This window comes from Opisthorchis viverrini (genome assembly GCF_000715545.1).
Source record: "Opisthorchis viverrini unplaced genomic scaffold opera_v5_237, whole genome shotgun sequence".
NCBI lineage: Eukaryota > Metazoa > Platyhelminthes > Trematoda > Opisthorchiida > Opisthorchiidae > Opisthorchis > Opisthorchis viverrini.
Window position 1 is genome coordinate 326,409 of NW_008751895.1, and position 17,658 is coordinate 344,066.

General features: G+C 43.7%; 1 protein-coding gene across 1 annotated transcript; it reads right to left on the reverse strand.

The window, feature by feature from the left end:
• Window positions 1-1,004: 1,004 nt before the first annotated feature.
• T265_14677 (hypothetical protein) lies at window positions 1,005-16,049 on the reverse strand (the record flags this gene model as incomplete). Its single annotated transcript, XM_009174724.1, has 5 exons — window positions 1,005-1,151; window positions 4,529-4,665; window positions 5,238-5,340; window positions 11,452-11,687; window positions 15,818-16,049. Coding segments are annotated over 5 exons (855 nt in total), but the record flags the coding sequence as incomplete, so codon positions are not given.
• Window positions 16,050-17,658: the final 1,609 nt, after the last annotated feature.

Sequence of the window (17,658 nt, forward strand, 5' to 3'; positions counted from 1 at the left end):
GGCTTATTCACTTCTTGCATCGCGCTTATTTTTATCAAGTGCACATAACTTTTGTAATCATCATTCTGGTAAAACAGACATCTGTTAGTTGTTGACACCTGATAATCAACCCAATTGCGTTACAATCAGATCACTAACAGGGTTCCACAAACCGGGACATCCGAGATTGAAAATAATTTAGGAGGCTGACAGACTTGTTTGATTACTTGCGTTTCCGAAGAACGATATACACTTCTTGTTTGTTCACCTATTCGAAGGCGCTTCGGAGCAAATAACTAGAACATAACCGTTAGCTGAAGTAGCGACCTTTCTAGTGTGTCTCACCGAGACGATCAAACCCGTGGTGTCTCATCCAGTCCGAAATCCATTCTGTTCCTGTGGAACGAATCCACTTGAAATGCCCACATTTGTACGACTTGTTTGAATACGAGTACCGATTTTACCAATATTACAAAGTGGGCTGATTCCACGTTAATTGTCTGCCTTCGGTCTACTTTCTTCCCTCTGAATAAGGCAGAATGATGGCATATCTGTTGTCATGTGGAATACCCTGACCTACCCATGGTGAGCAGATGAAACGCAGAGATTTATGTTACAGCCCCTGTCCATCGAGTCTGAACACTTAGACTGCTGACTCATCATTTCCGAGGGGCACCTCTGTCTTGTAATTTCGGCATTGTTGTTGTGGAGTTGTGAGATGGCCCCTGCAGTCCCCCTCAATTTGCTGGGTTGTTTGGTTCAGTTGACCCTATTTGATTTTCGACGGACAGTTCATTGGTACTCTCAGGAAGGTCAGATTCCGGAAAGCAACTTCAGAACGCCCGGAACCTACTGCTCCACCAAAAACTCAACTGGAAAGCCGGCAAGCATCCAGGCCAGTCAACCATTCAATCAATTCAGCAAGACCTGATGAGTGTTCTTGCGGCCACAGAAGTACGACCGAATGTGATCAGCGTTCAGGCTTTTCACAGAGGCACGATCGATGTTGATGGGTGATCACTAACGCCTATCAGAAAACCATGGATCAATGTCAGAAAGTCCCTTTTAAGCAGCGTGGGGTCGTTGTAACTTTTGCTCTCTCCCTCACTCGCTTGTTCGGAATACAGCTGTTGTGTTCCCTTCTCTGTGTCTTTTCTCTTCGACACTAGGCACTGGAACGGGTCAGCAGCAGATACCACAGATTGACGAATCAGCAGATATAACAGGTACGGAGAAATGAGCTTTCCATTTTTTTAAAAAAAACCTTCGGTTTTTGTAAGTTTTGTAGGGTTCGGAATCTACTGATGGATGTTTAAGTAGTGGGTTTTGGGTCCACATCCTTCCCTCAATGCTCTAAAGAACCCTTTAAAAGACAGTGATCTGCGTGCAACCGTATGTCTTCACCTCGTGTCACCCCCCATTCATTCTTCTGTTCATACAAGTGTCCTCTTCTTACCTTTTCTCCAAAGTTCTCCTCAGGACTGAATATTCGACTGCAAGCTGCAATCTACTGCTAAACGGCGACAGAAATCATGATTTCGATTTGTCATACCATTTAGCCCTGATTTCTTCAGTTCATCTCCGGAGTAGCCTCCCGCATGACGTTTTAGGAACTTTAATCCGCTTTCCTTGCAATTACTCCTGTGAGGTTGATTCCCCTAACTTCCTGGCTAGCAGCTTCTGACATTCAGAGCGTTCGCCGACCGATCTTACGGCATCGGGTTTACACTGGTGCCAAGAGCTTGTGCGCAGCACCACATCCCGCTTCACGCGTGACTCGCGTGAATAACAAAGGCAGTAATTCGCATTTCGGTATTCCAGCTCACTGTTTCCATTCGCTCCTGTCTACCCTCGGCTGTGATAGGGACGCATAAGTCATGGGTGTATGGCCAAGGCATGCCTGAGCGATGACGAGGCAACTGGCATTTCGCACACGTGCCGCCTTCGCGTGGGGTTGAAAACTTAGCGGTTGTGGCGCTAGTGTTGTTGGATGTCCTGTGACGAAAAATGTTGTCCCGAGGGCTTGTCAAAAATCTCTACTAGCGGTTACTACTTGTTGGCCGGACACATCGATCGATTAATCAATAATTCCGGTGAAATTCTGCATAGGTTTAGTTAACGTCAACATTGTTTTGACTTGGTTGTAAAACCGTGCATATTGCTGCGAGTTCAGACACCGTTCCTCTCACTTGTCCAGCCCGACAGACGATGTAACCTTGGAAATTATCCTCAGGAGTTACAAAGTGATTAATTTATCCTTCAGAGTTGACTAAGAATCCTACCAACAGAATTTACCGACAGCAGTGAAATCATGAGGTGAAATATGTTGGCTTTTGTTGTGAGTTAGGCTGACGCTGAATAGGAAGGTCAGTTCAAAAGTAGCTGAATCGATTGCGCAAGCTTCCACTTGTGAGATAAAAGCACGTCATTGTATCCTTTAAGGGTGATAACTGTTGAACTCAGTTTTTTAGCCAGTGGTATGGGGTCAGAAGTGAAATTCACCTCAGGCTTTGGAAAAGCTTAAACCGAGACCGAGATTTTCATACAGCAATTCTTTTGACCTTCAAGATTAATGTTGACGAAAAGATACGAAAAACTGTAACGCATTTTTCCCACATAATACGGATACGTTCCGGTCAATATGGATTCATATTTTGAGAGAAAATAGTGTAGAAAGTGATCGCAAATCAAGCTTGATGGCTAGAAATAAAAGATATCTTAACTAAGATAAGGTCTGGTTGAAAGCCGGCTGTCTTACTGTTACGAGACCACATTAGCGTTTTCGCAGTGCTTAAGTTAGGTCACACAAACGATTCACTTCCAGGAACTTACACAGGGCTCGTTAACCACCAACGTTCGTAGCCGCTGTTCAGTTCGAAAACGGGTTCACTCGACCATGAGTTTTCTGTTTATTGGAATACCTAATAGGGTATCAGGAAAAGCACCTATTTGGAAGCATGGAGCTGTCCTTGATTTGATGTGCCTTGCAGATCGACAGTGGTGAACACAGTTGACTAACTGAGCCCACGAACTTTATGGTCCAAAGGTTTCCGCTTACACACGATGGAAACACACTGGATGGAACGTACTGAGATCAAACCCAGCAGAAAAACTTTCGTCGTCTAACGGATAAGATGTTATGCCAAGACGACAAGGTCAACTTAATAAATTTCACTTGTCCTCGAACTCAGGGCCTGTCGCCCTTGCTTATTCTGAATCAGCAATCCATAGGACCTTTTTTCTGTTCCTTCTGCAGAAACTCATTCGAACACCACTGCTGCTAAGATGTCGACGTGAACTTTTTACCTGGTTGAATGAGAGTCAGTTTGCTCAAACACAGCACCAGTGTAGGGCTACCTGCCCGAAAGTAAAAGTATGGTGCGAATTATTTTTTCGACCAATATTGCTTATTTTTGAAGATCAAGGTCACCAAACCGAATAAAACAATGCTGGAAACAAAGAGATAGAGCAGAGAGTAGCAAAGATAAAAACCCTAGAGAGAAAAATCGGCCGTATGTGAGTCCTAAGGACAAACAGTATTTTGCAGCCCGTTGCATGAGGAAATTAAACAGTAAACGGACCAAAGTAAACCAGAAATCGAGCTGGGTTCAGTTGAATCTTTCATCGAAAACAAATTGATTTGCGAATGAGAACATTTGTCGCAAAAAGTAAACACTTCCTCACATCACACAGAGGTCTCTAACATTGTCGCTATGTTGTTGCTATGGCCTTAGTGACACATCGAGAACAACGCGGGCGCAGTACCAGTCGCACATTTATCTCCTCAGAATCCAAGCCCACATGAAGCCCGTTGTGAACCGAAGGTCCCAAAACCAACTTCTTCCACTAACAAACTCGCGGCAACCTAGCAATCGAATTTTCATCAAGAGTGCGGTGGTCATCGGTGCATATTCATTCGGGTGACTTGAATGACCGAATGGTAGGTCGCTGTGCAAACCAAATAACTGGATCATACGCTCGATGTGAAACCACCAACTTGAGCACGAATTGGTACATGGATTAGTCAACATGATAAATGTCAACATTTTCGGATGTCCTTAATTTCAGTTGGTACACTAGCTTCTGCGTTCAATAACTCACACTACACACTCCCCACACCAGGCAAGAAGTAGTGCGGTCAGCACCTAATGCAATTCAAGCTCCCATCGCAAAACATCAACAAAAATAAGAAACTCTGATTACTCGCCATGTTTAGGGCTTAACCCCAGCTTCAGAACCACAGTATTTTGGAAATATGGGGGAGTAGGAGTCGGAAGGAAAGCGTGTCCGCAATCACTTGTCCGGACGCTTGTTGTCTAGACCGTGTGGGGTGCACAGTCATATCAGATATATAGGGCAGCGTTGATGACAGAGAATGTTGGACGGCATGACACTTGTCCGATCAGGAGGGATTTGGAGTATCCCTCTGAAATTCAGAGAGAAAAATGTTTATCCGTCAAAAGTGGGTACACTCAAAATATGAACACGCGTTTCAAGCATCGCTTTTTATAGATACGAGATGGCTCAAGTGGTTAGAGTGCGAATTTACTGGTCGGAAGATCCGTGGTTCGAACCCGACCTCCGCCTCTCGACTTACCCTGACTAGGTTTGAGCAACGTGTCAATATCTCAGCCCTCGTGTTTCCTTCAGGTGGTATGGCAGTTAGGCATCGAAAGGGTATTACGGCTGAATGATTACCATTTTATTATTACCATTTTGCGGATACTTATTCCGAACGATTGTAGTTGCAAAAGTGCAAAAGTGATCTGTTGTGGTTCAAAGGACTTCATATCTTCTACATCGTACTCATGACTGGAGACCACAGATGAATCCACCATTAGGTGGTTCGGTGCTGGGCCCAAGTGGCACATTTTAGGCATATCGTTGTACAAACACATCGGAATATGTCTGAGTTTTAGTCAAAACTCTATTGACACAAACGAATGAAGTTTGTACTCTATCCTGAAAGACCATTTTGGCTAAAGCTTTCCAAACTGCCCAGTCAAAACTACGAACGAATTGCAGTCACATGTGGACGGCTTGTTTCACATCATATGGAACTGGTCACAGAAACAGCGGCAGAGTGAGCCGCCATTTCCGAGGACTGATGGTCTGCTGTCGATCATCATGATGGTGATGATTGCGGTGGTGTTCGAGCAGTCGTGTCGGCTTCGTCGTTCTGCGACGGGGCTCGCGAGCTAAGCTCACTTTTCGAATTCGCATCAGTCGTCAGACAGAATGTGTGCGACAACACTCACCTGAAACGAACACGTGACATTCACGGTTGAAGAATATTGTGATCGACACGTTCGCTGAACTGCGACTAGATCCCTCGTTAACATCAACTGAATTTTCGGTCGACTGAATATCGTTACTTAGATTGGCCGTTTTCGCAAGCCACACCAGAAGAGGGCTCGGACCGTTGGATCATTTATGATGGAGGTGTTTCCATCAACAAAACACCCTCAAATATTGAGTAAAACCGATCTCAACAAAGTACATGGACTCGCCAGAAAGAATATCTGGTCAACAAGTGGCTAATAAAATCCCTCTTACGCAAGATGCCATAAGGCTTCAATTTCGACAGTGATGGAGATAGTTATTCAAACACAATGACCTTATCGGTGTTTCACAAACTCATATGCTCTTTCGTTCCGGCATATTCGAAAATCACTTAGAATGTTTCTTCCAAGTGAACAAAACTGACTGGTGTTCCATTCGATACCTGTAAATGTAGCACTGTGATTCGGGGGAATTTGTGGCAGTGAAATTAATCCATGTATTAAAAATCCGCAAGTGCAGAGCAATTAAAATGCGGTCGATATTCTATTTATTAAAAGACACGCGTGTTGTGCAGACCCTACACTGATCCAAAAAACCAGCTAAGTTTAGAAGACCAGGAGTAAAACCACACCGCAGCTGTCGGGTAACTGAAGCAGAACAACTGTGGTCCAGAAATAACGCAAACTTTTCATCGACCAAATTACCAGGGATATCGCACACTGTAGGTGATACCCATTGACAGATTGGCTATTTATGACTGGGCAAGTTAGACAATGTTCAAACGCGTCGGTACGGAGGCGGTCACCTTGTCATGCTGATTTTCGCATCAGCCCATGCGGTGTACACGTGCAGCGTGTTCGGTGTCATTTTAGGTCTGCGCTTGCGGTGACCACTGCCCACCACACCACCGCCGCTGCTCTGTTTGAATGTGCCTGGAACAAACGTGCTGCGCGTTATGCGTTCGAATTCGAAACCTATCTTGAAACACTCACTTGTGTTACCTAAACGAGAAATTCCGGGGCAACACTTCGCTGTTAGTTACGCTTTCATCTAGTCTAAGGCCATATGTTATTTCAGACTCAGGTGTATTGCCGGCCAAACATCTCATCCGTTCGAATGCTGGCATGAAGCAAATTCGTGAATATCAATAGAATAGCGCCCTCTGAGGTCTAGGACCCGGGAAAATTCTCCGAGCCAGCCAACACCCATAAATATACACATGAGATTTATTTGCATGAATGTGATACGCTGGCAGTGTTCTCTCGATTGTCCTAAGAAGTGCCTCGTGAGGCGGTTGGTTACAACAAATTTCGTCACCGTTTGAACATTTGACCCGAGATCTAACTGCATTCCAATACACGCATTCCGCACTCACACGTACCAGGTCATGATACAGGGCTATGTGTTTCGGGTGTCTCCGATGGGAAAACCATTCACTCTCCAGTTGAGAAATGGATTGTGAATGAATAATACATTTTTATTCTTGATTTGACCCTTAAATTTAATCAGGATTCCAGTTATCCACATTTTTGCATGCCTTATCCGGGAGGTATGGTAGGAAACAAGTTTATAAAATCTGATTGCAGCATTGAACGAAGCCGTTTCAAGGCTGAGATCAAGTGCGTACGAAGTGAAAATAGGCGTCCCCAGGGAAGTCACTTAACAGATAATAATAAACCGAACAGTTCGTGTGCTGTTCCCCCTCACCAGTTGAGCGCCTTGAGAGAAAAAGTGGCCCTCAATTAGTTTGGAACGCGAAATCCAAAAATATGACAGCTATTTCGATTAGAGCAGCTGCTTTTGTCGCTTGACTTGAACACATCATCATCATCGGTTCCGTCGCACGAACCTTTACAATATGTGAACGTCTTTCACATTATAGAGGTGACTGAAACTTCATCCGTTCCCGCGTCTCAAAGTAACATTTATTTGCGAGATATTAATGGTTTGTGCGCATGTGATGTGGATTTGCCAACACTCAACATTGCTCGACCCACTAAAACGCGGGACAATGTAGATGGACCGCGTGGCCAAATATAGCGATAAGTGCAAATTGTTGATGGTGATGCAAACCACAAGGGATGAGATCAATGGCAAACTTGCAGCCTCCTACTGAAAGACACCAGCCAGCCTGCACAAAATGGTATGAGGGTGCACTGACAGTAGTTCTTTTAGATCGTGGCACTGTTTACAATTCTTTCTATACACACTAGAATGCCACACTCATCCAAAATAAAGCACAGCCGCAATACCCTCTTGGTGAAGCTCGATACCATGACATTTAGATGACAATTAATAGGCAGGTGGTAAACTACCAGTAAAGTAAACTCGCATTATTACAATCAGTCGATGGCATGTTGGTTCGAAGTGACCTCTAATATGATTTGTCGTTGATCCCTGCAATTGCCCAACTACAGCTCGATCGCAGAGTTATGCGAACAGTATGACCCATTTAGTAAGCTCGGAGAACCGACCAGCAAGCACTGATTGGTACTGCTTCGTGATTTTATGATTGCTTGCATATGACAATACGGGTCCGTATTGGATTCCAATACATGTAACTCGCTGGTACTGATGTCGAGTCTCACTCAGAGTTGATTGTGAAACCACTGTTCTCGTGTTTTACAAGTATGTTTCGCTCGAAAGCTACCACAGAATATTACACTGTGCCACATCAATATAAATACTCTTCAGTACATGGGTTTGAAATATCTTATTTCCTTGGACCAGTACGCACCTACCTAATACAAGTGGGCTCGAGATAGCCTAGTGGTCAGGCGACGAACTTGCTAACCGGAAGGTTTGTGATCCAAGCTCAACCACAACATTTGAACTGCTACCGTATCGATTAGAGTGACCTGGTAGTATCTCAGCCCCTGTGCTTCCTTCGGGTGGCGTGGCAGCTATCCGCTGAGCGGGTGTTACAGTTTAATGAGCATTTGTGTTGTTAGACTCGATACACGCGGATTGAAAATCCCAAGAAGAATGACTCTTTCTCCAGCTTAGCCGAATTTTGTTTGGGCGTGCGCCACGGCATCGAATAATACAGATATGAGCAGTACGAGCAATTGGTTAGCGTTTGTTTTGCGACTGATTTCCTTGCAGATATTAAGTCCTTACTATGGTTTGGCTTATCCTCTTGTAATTACGAAGCTCGTGTATAACAGACCTTGCGTTGCTCATCACTTAAACCAGCCTTTGGTATTTTCCAGACATTTTGAGAAATGATAAATGCATCGTGCAGCTAGTCTTTCTATCCACCATGGTGATCGGGACGTTTCATCGGCGTGACTAAATTATCCACGGATTGATACCATCGGATTTTCAAAGGTCTACAATAAGCAAGTAAACAAGCTTAGATCAAGTTCCCCATCCTGAGCGAATTACGAGGTAAATAATTCAGTAGTTAAGACCTCAAAGCCCCATGAATCTTTCAAGTGGATTCTCACGACTTCACTCCCATGCCTGGTTCATTTATTTTCCGGGCAGTCTATAGATATGTGGCGCAGCACCTGAGATCCGGCGATTCAGATAAGAGCCGGTAAGCAATCAAAAACAAACGGAAGTCAGTTCGATAAATGATGAAAAAATTGACGCGGAGTGTGTATTGTCAGGATAGCATGCGCATAGGTTAGGTGCAAAGTAATAAACCTTGGTGTCCAGTCTGCTGTCAAAGAACGGGCACCATCCATTCAAAGATGCATGTGATTTGTGACTTTCAAGGTCATGGAGAGAAAAGGTCATTGATTGTACATGAAAACCGACCAGATATTGGTCTTGGTCGGTTTTATTTAGAATATACAGAAAATGTGATAGATTTTGAGATTGTTGTCCCACCCAAACCTGTGGGAACGAGTCTCTTTCGTTTAATTTTTGTCGCGCTTTCGATCATGCAGTTCTTTAGCAAATGGTTTTGGTTCGTTCCGCAAATAATCTCCGTTGTTAGATGTGATCGAGATGGGAATGAACAGGTTCTGTAACCTACCCATCCTGTTATGCTGGAAGGTCGAAATTCGGATCATCCACTTCTTGAAATTAACATGTATAATGGGCCCAGTACGAATTTCTACAAAACATCTCACGACATGTATCTACGCATTTGCTATTGAATGCTTTTTATGCGGAAACGCTTTCTGTTGACTGATTTGTAATACCACGAAAGCGTTGCTGAACTTCTGTGATTCGTCTGATTTCGTGTCATCTTGTTCCATCAGACTGCCTTTTTCACAATGGGTAGCCGTTGCTCATTGAAGACACGGAGATAATACCTAAGGGGCGAGCACCATTACTATACTATACTATACTATACTATACTATACTATACTATACTATACTATACTATACTATACTATACTATACTATACTACACTATAATATAATATAATACAATATTATATACCATACTATACTATACTGTACTATACTATACCATACTAAACTATACTACACTATACTGTGCTGTACGATACTATACTGTACTACACTATTCAATACTATACTATATTATACTATACTACACTATACAGCGAACACCATACTATACTATACTATACTGTACTGTACTGTACCATACTATATTTTACTATGTGGACACTACTTTTGCTTTAACGTCGATGGAACTCGACACACGCTCTTGGTTGGTGTGTTGTTCCGCTAGAATTGTACTAGCAACGATCTTGAAAATATTTGTGCTTTCTAACGCAACATCTTGTGGTGCTGATTCGGGCGGTGTTCACAGTTCAGTGTGCCGATTTCACCTTGATACGTTTACACAAAGTGTGGCGATTCATCATCACACAGCATGACCTCGAGCTAACCCTACCACATGTCTGTGGATACATAGATGTGTTTCAGTGTCAATTTCATGCGCTGGATAATTCCTGTTAGCAACAATGAGAGTGGTGGAGCCCTACTTTCAAGTTTATCCTCGCATTGTGCAAACGGCACCCGCAGTGGTGGTGTCCAATTTAATCGTTTTTTAGTGCTAATTCGTTTTGTTTGTCCAAGCTTGTTAGTTAGAATCGAGTATGGAGTAACGTGCTTACTTAAGTGGGTTTCCAAACTGGGTGATAAATCTGTTCCCCTTTTGGAGGCATGCGTCTCAAAAGGCATTCTATTTGTCGTAATAAAGGCATGTTTCTGTCATCTTGGAGGCGATATGACGCGATGGACACTCCCCTATGCAACGTGCATGTGTGCACAATGCTGTTTCATACAAGTGCACTCTTCTGACGATTTTTGACCAGAACCTCCACTTTCCTACTAACGTCGCTGTTTTTCAAACATCGGAATGAATGCTCAGCTAAGCTTTACGGAGGCCAAGTTTGGCAGATTACATCTCCATGACAATCATGACACCTGCATAATATGAGCGGTCCGCCGGCTCTTGCACCTAGCAATCACATCGGTGAGGGATTTGTGAAAAGTTGTTTTGTGCGAACAAAAGTGTAACAGACAACCTTGAAACCTTATCAAGCCTGTGCCGACAGCCACTCGTGACTTGCAGTACAAGTCCATACCGGGTAGGACTAGAATCAACGGTGTGCAGCTAAATGATTGTCACAAAGAAGCACCCACAAACGGTCATGGATGCAAGCAGACGATACTAGGGTTACAGACAAAACAGGGTGATACGTTGTACGCATTCACTGCGATACGGCACATCGGTTTGAACCGTGTTTCGGGGGACGGTGAAACATGGGCATGAATACATAAGACACTTGAGCTTCCCTAGGGCCTCTATTCGCGTATTGTGAAATTTCGTGGAACTCCGAACAGTCGTTGACTTTTTCGGGGCTGCTTATCATACGCGGTGTGGCGTAAACTTCGGAATATATTTGCATACACGATCAAGGCGTCAAAATTTCCCTTCCTAGTTCTGACATTTGGTGGCGTTGCGATTATTATGTAAGAACTGGCTTGGTTTTAAGCTATTTATGATATACTATAATCACATTGTCATCCTATATTCTATATATAGGGCAGACAACATTATATTCTATATTTCTATATGTTATTAGTTTTATTAGAACTAGTCTATATTACATTTTTTATGGTAACTTATTTATGATCAAAATAATTTTACCTGTTTGCCTTTTTCACATAGATGTCGATGTTTTTCCCAACACACGTGGAATGCAACAGTTGCCTGAATTGGAATTAATTAGCTGACGTTCCATGTCAACTTACAGTTTTGGCGTCTATGAAATTGGCCATCGACACGGGTGTTAAAGAGAGAGAAGAGCGTTCAGCTGTAGCACCCTTCCGGTGCCTAGCTGCCATGCCACCTGAAGGGAGCACGAGGGCTGGGATACTGCCAGGTTGCCCAAGCCTAGACAGGGGAAGTCGAGTGGCGGAGGTCGGATTCGAACCACAAACCTTCCGGTCATTAAATTCGCGCTCTAACCACTTGGGCCATCTCGCCCCTGGGTGTTAAAGAAACACGCAACACTACATATATCACCCAGGAAGTGCATGTGAGCATGTTTGAGACTACACTATTATTCGCAATGTCTCTATGATCAGCTGGATTTGATCCTATTTTGTCGACTTATTGTCTGCTGGTTCGGACGCATGCGAGATGAAAAAATGAGATCAAAACGCCTAACCAATCAAAAGTGGTTTGAAACAAAGGTCACATCAACTGGGCCGTCGAAATCAGTTTGCTTCTGTCCACATTTCGTTCAAAATGGATGAGCGTGGTCATGTTTCATTCTGGAAGTCACTTTCAGTAGAGGATACCACGCGGCGCGTCTGAGCATGATCTTCATCAGACATTCTGTAATCTGAGAGGAACCAGGGTGTTAAGCCCGTCATGCAACTATTTCATGTATGCATTTGGATTTTTCTACCTCTATAGGGACAGCCACATTGGTCGGAAAACGGGACGACTGTCAAGTGTTAATAACTGAACATGTGGTTTCGTTATTGTGGATGTGAAACAGGGTAAACTGGATGTTTTGTTCTTGCTCATCTCTTGGTCACCGGACAAATCATTGAAATTTACACTGATTGTTTGCCATGTAGTTGAGGATAACAAAGATACTGAAAACTGGTCATTATCCATCATGCAAGCGATTGTTTGTTATACTTTTTAGCCCACTGGTTTTGTAGACCGGTGCATCATACAAACATTGTTTTGTGCCCTAGCCGTATTTTCTCTCGCTGGTTCCATGATCCGATCGTTTACTCATCAAATTTTAGGTACCCTATTGTTGGACTTTGCCTTCCCAACTTACTGAGAACCCGTGTTTCCTCTCAATGAGCTCCACTGTTGAAGGGGAAAAGCACGCGAACTGTTTCTTTCAATGGTCTCCGTTAGGTGACTCCCCTGGGACGCATATTTTCACTTTGTAAGCACTCGTACCATGAAACCAGGCCCGATTTAGTCTCGTCAAGTGTTTGCTCGCCCGATTGCTTGACCGACATTTTATGATTATGAGGAGGCTCCCGGTTACTCGTTCAAGTTCCATCTAAACTTGAGAGTCGAATGCTTGCTCTCTTTTGGTCAGATATCAGGTAATCAGTGGATCTCTAAGACATATTGAAGGACAAATCGAGGAGAATTGTTGACCTTGGTGAGAGCAACATTCACTGTTCATTTGATGTGAGGTCGGAACTTGGGTGTGTCAAATATTATTTTCAGTGTAGCTATCAGAACCCTTGGGTGGACGACACTGAGATTAGGGATGATGTTGCTATCCAGCACAAGAGGTCGGGCGAAAATGATTCGATGAAGATATGTAGCGATTTGCCTAACACGCGCCACCGTGCCCAAATCTTATCAGCATCTTAAAATCCCGATAGCATCTATGCTAGTGTTTTCATTCAATCACTCCTGAGAGTGACCTCACGTGTGCGAACGAAATTTGAAGTAGCGAGTATCGTGTTGGTCACGTGTATCCAGCTCCACTATGAAGCCAAAACTAAATTAAATATTCGCCCTCCATTTGGTCTCCTCGATTCGATTTCTATGGAATATGGCATTCATCCATGCTTATCAGTGAGAGAAGTTTGATTTCTAGACAAATGTTCTACCCAGGAATCTCCTGTCGTTTCTTCAATCATTTGGAACTGCATTTAATAAAATTTCAATTCTGGAAGGGCACTAAGTTTACTTAGCGATTTTCATCACACTTCATCAGAGATTTGCCCATTTATCATGTGGAAACCAGACCAGAACAGCCCGATTCATTTTCGTATTAGACAGTGGTGTTCGGCTTGTGAGGATGATATGCATAAGCAATCACTGAGCGATCAACTCAGACCTAAGCGCATTGGTTTTCATCATATTATCGCTAATAAAGTGGTAATATGCGTGAACCCGAACTAGAATTTAATCCGAGCCTTGGTTTGGCCTCGTTTAATGTTGCCACCTGATTTTCTTATCCTGTTTCTGACCAAATAAACTAGATAAGGCAAATAACTTGAACCCTGTTTCAAGGTAGGAGTCAACGCAACAATAACAATGTAGTTTGTGTTTGTTCACAATCCATTTTTCAACTGGAGAGTGAATGGTTTTCCCATCGGAGACACCCGAAACACATAGCCCTGTATCATGACCTGGTACGTGTGAGTGCGGAATGCGTGTATTGGAATGCAGTTAGATCTCGGGTCAAATGTTCAAACGGTGACAAAATTTGTTGTAACCAATCGCCTCACGAAGCACTTTTTAGAACAATCGAGAAAATACTGCCAGCGTATCACATTCATGCAAATAAATCTCATGTGTATATTTATGGGTGTTGGCTGGCTCGGAGAATTTTCCCGGGTCCTAGACCTCAGAGGGCGCTATTCTATTGATATTCACGAATTTGCTTCATGCCAGCATTCGAACGGATGAGATGTTTGGCCGGCAATACACCTGAGTCTGAAATAACATATGGCCTTAGACTAGATGAAAGCGTAACTAACAGCGAAGTGTTGCCCCGGAATTTCTCGTTTAGGTAACACAAGTGAGTGTTTCAAGATAGGTTTCGAATTCGAACGCATAACGCGCAGCACGTTTGTTCCAGGCACATTCAAACAGAGCAGCGGCGGTGGTGTGGTGGGCAGTGGTCACCGCAAGCGCAGACCTAAAATGACACCGAACACGCTGCACGTGTACACCGCATGGGCTGATGCGAAAATCAGCATGACAAGGTGACCGCCTCCGTACCGACGCGTTTGAACATTGTCTAACTTGCCCAGTCATAAATAGCCAATCTGTCAATGGGTATCACCTACAGTGTGCGATATCCCTGGTAATTTGGTCGATGAAAAGTTTGCGTTATTTCTGGACCACAGTTGTTCTGCTTCAGTTACCCGACAGCTGCGGTGTGGTTTTACTCCTGGTCTTCTAAACTTAGCTGGTTTTTTGGATCAGTGTAGGGTCTGCACAACACGCGTGTCTTTTAATAAATAGAATATCGACCGCATTTTAATTGCTCTGCACTTGCGGATTTTTAATACATGGATTAATTTCACTGCCACAAATTCCCCCGAATCACAGTGCTACATTTACAGGTATCGAATGGAACACCAGTCAGTTTTGTTCACTTGGAAGAAACATTCTAAGTGATTTTCGAATATGCCGGAACGAAAGAGCATATGAGTTTGTGAAACACCGATAAGGTCATTGTGTTTGAATAACTATCTCCATCACTGTCGAAATTGAAGCCTTATGGCATCTTGCGTAAGAGGGATTTTATTAGCCACTTGTTGACCAGATATTCTTTCTGGCGAGTCCATGTACTTTGTTGAGATCGGTTTTACTCAATATTTGAGGGTGTTTTGTTGATGGAAACACCTCCATCATAAATGATCCAACGGTCCGAGCCCTCTTCTGGTGTGGCTTGCGAAAACGGCCAATCTAAGTAACGATATTCAGTCGACCGAAAATTCAGTTGATGTTAACGAGGGATCTAGTCGCAGTTCAGCGAACGTGTCGATCACAATATTCTTCAACCGTGAATGTCACGTGTTCGTTCCAGGTGAGTGTTGTCGCACACATTCTGTCTGACGACTGATGCGAATTCGAAAAGTGAGCTTAGCTCGCGAGCCCCGTCGCAGAACGACGAAGCCGACACGACTGCTCGAACACCACCGCAATCATCATCATCATCATGATGATCGACAGCAGACCATCAGTCCTCGGAAATGGCGGCTCACTCTGCCGCTGTTTCTGTGACCAGTTCCATATGATGTGAAACAAGCCGTCCACATGTGACTGCAATTCGTTCGTAGTTTTGACTGGGCAGTTTGGAAAGCTTTAGCCAAAATGGTCTTTCAGGATAGAGTACAAACTTCATTCGTTTGTGTCAATAGAGTTTTGACTAAAACTCAGACATATTCCGATGTGTTTGTACAACGATATGCCTAAAATGTGCCACTTGGGCCCAGCACCGAACCACCTAATGGTGGATTCATCTGTGGTCTCCAGTCATGAGTACGATGTAGAAGATATGAAGTCCTTTGAACCACAACAGATCACTTTTGCACTTTTGCAACTACAATCGTTCAGAATAAGTATCCGTAAAATGGTAATAATAAAATGGTAATCATTCAGATACCCTACCCTTTCGATGCCTAACTGCCATACCACCTGAAGGAAACACGAGGGCTGAGATATTGACACGTTGCTCAAACCTAGTCAAGTCGAGAGGAGAGGCGGAGGTCGGGTTCGAACCACGGATCTTCCGACCAGTAAATTCGCACTCTAACCACTTGAGCCATCTCGTATCTATAAAAAACGATGCTTGAAACGCGTGTTCATATTTTGAGTGTACCCACTTTTGACGGATAAACATTTTTCTCTCTGAATTTCAGAGGGATACTCCAAATCCCTCCTGATCGGACAAGTGTCATGCCGTCCAACATTCTCTGTCATCAACGCTGCCCTATATATCTGATATGACTGTGCACCCCACACGGTCTAGACAACAAGCGTCCGGACAAGTGATTGCGGACACGCTTTCCTTCCGACTCCTACTCCCCCATATTTCCAAAATACTGTGGTTCTGAAGCTGGGGTTAAGCCCTAAACATGGCGAGTAATCAGAGTTTCTTATTTTTGTTGATGTTTTGCGATGGGAGCTTGAATTGCATTAGGTGCTGACCGCACTACTTCTTGCCTGGTGTGGGGAGTGTGTAGTGTGAGTTATTGAACGCAGAAGCTAGTGTACCAACTGAAATTAAGGACATCCGAAAATGTTGACATTTATCATGTTGACTAATCCATGTACCAATTCGTGCTCAAGTTGGTGGTTTCACATCGAGCGTATGATCCAGTTATTTGGTTTGCACAGCGACCTACCATTCGGTCATTCAAGTCACCCGAATGAATATGCACCGATGACCACCGCACTCTTGATGAAAATTCGATTGTTAGGTTGCCGCGAGTTTGTTAGTGGAAGAAGTTGGTTTTGGGACCTTCGGTTCACAACGGGCTTCATGTGGGCTTGGATTCTGAGGAGATAAATGTGCGACTGGTACTGCGCCCGCGTTGTTCTCGATGTGTCACTAAGGCCATAGCAACAACATAGCGACAATGTTAGAGACCTCTGTGTGATGTGAGGAAGTGTTTACTTTTTGCGACAAATGCTCTCCTTTGCATATGAATTCGATTTTGATGAAATATTCAGGTGACGGACTGTAACAAATTGTCGGTTCCTTCTGATCGGAAAATGTGTTCAAAAGAACAATTGAAGGGTTTCTAATTAGGATTGGAAACTATCTCTAGGGTCATTTCCTCTTTGTTTTCCAATATATTAGCAAGAAGGAAGCTTGGGAGGGGGAATATTGTCCTTAATCGATGATTTTTGATGGTGGTGATGAGATCATTCTTAGTCGGAGTAAGAGGAGGGGACGATTTTGTGCAGACCTATCTTTGAATTTGGCAGGAATTTTGTTGCAGCCGGCTACGGAAACCTACTGACGCACTGTTCTCCTCAAACCTAGGATCGTCAAGTGGACATTAACGTATCGACTGCATCTTTTATTTCACCTTTTCAACGATAATTAAGGAAGCACGCGATCGTAAAAGCGTTCGTCAGGCAAGCACACCTTGCGGAAGCGGTACTCGTTTGTTGGAATCTTATTGGGACAATAATCATGAAACAGGAGTCCTTATTTTATAGCTTGACCAAATGTCCTGACCAAATGTGCGCAAAAGTACGGATGTTAGCTGGGGTATTTGGCAGAGTGTGCGTGTGCGGGAGAAGGATGTTGGTGGATCGAGTCCATCGACCAGTTGTGTCATTTCGCACATGCCGCATTTCATATCCTCTGCTACTCAACACGACGAATGGACCATTTTTGGGCATACACATATGAGTACTCCATGACTTCACTCAGTCGGACGTAGAAGTGTTTTCAGTGAATGATGTACATTAGTTACTTAGTTTATAACATAGCTGAT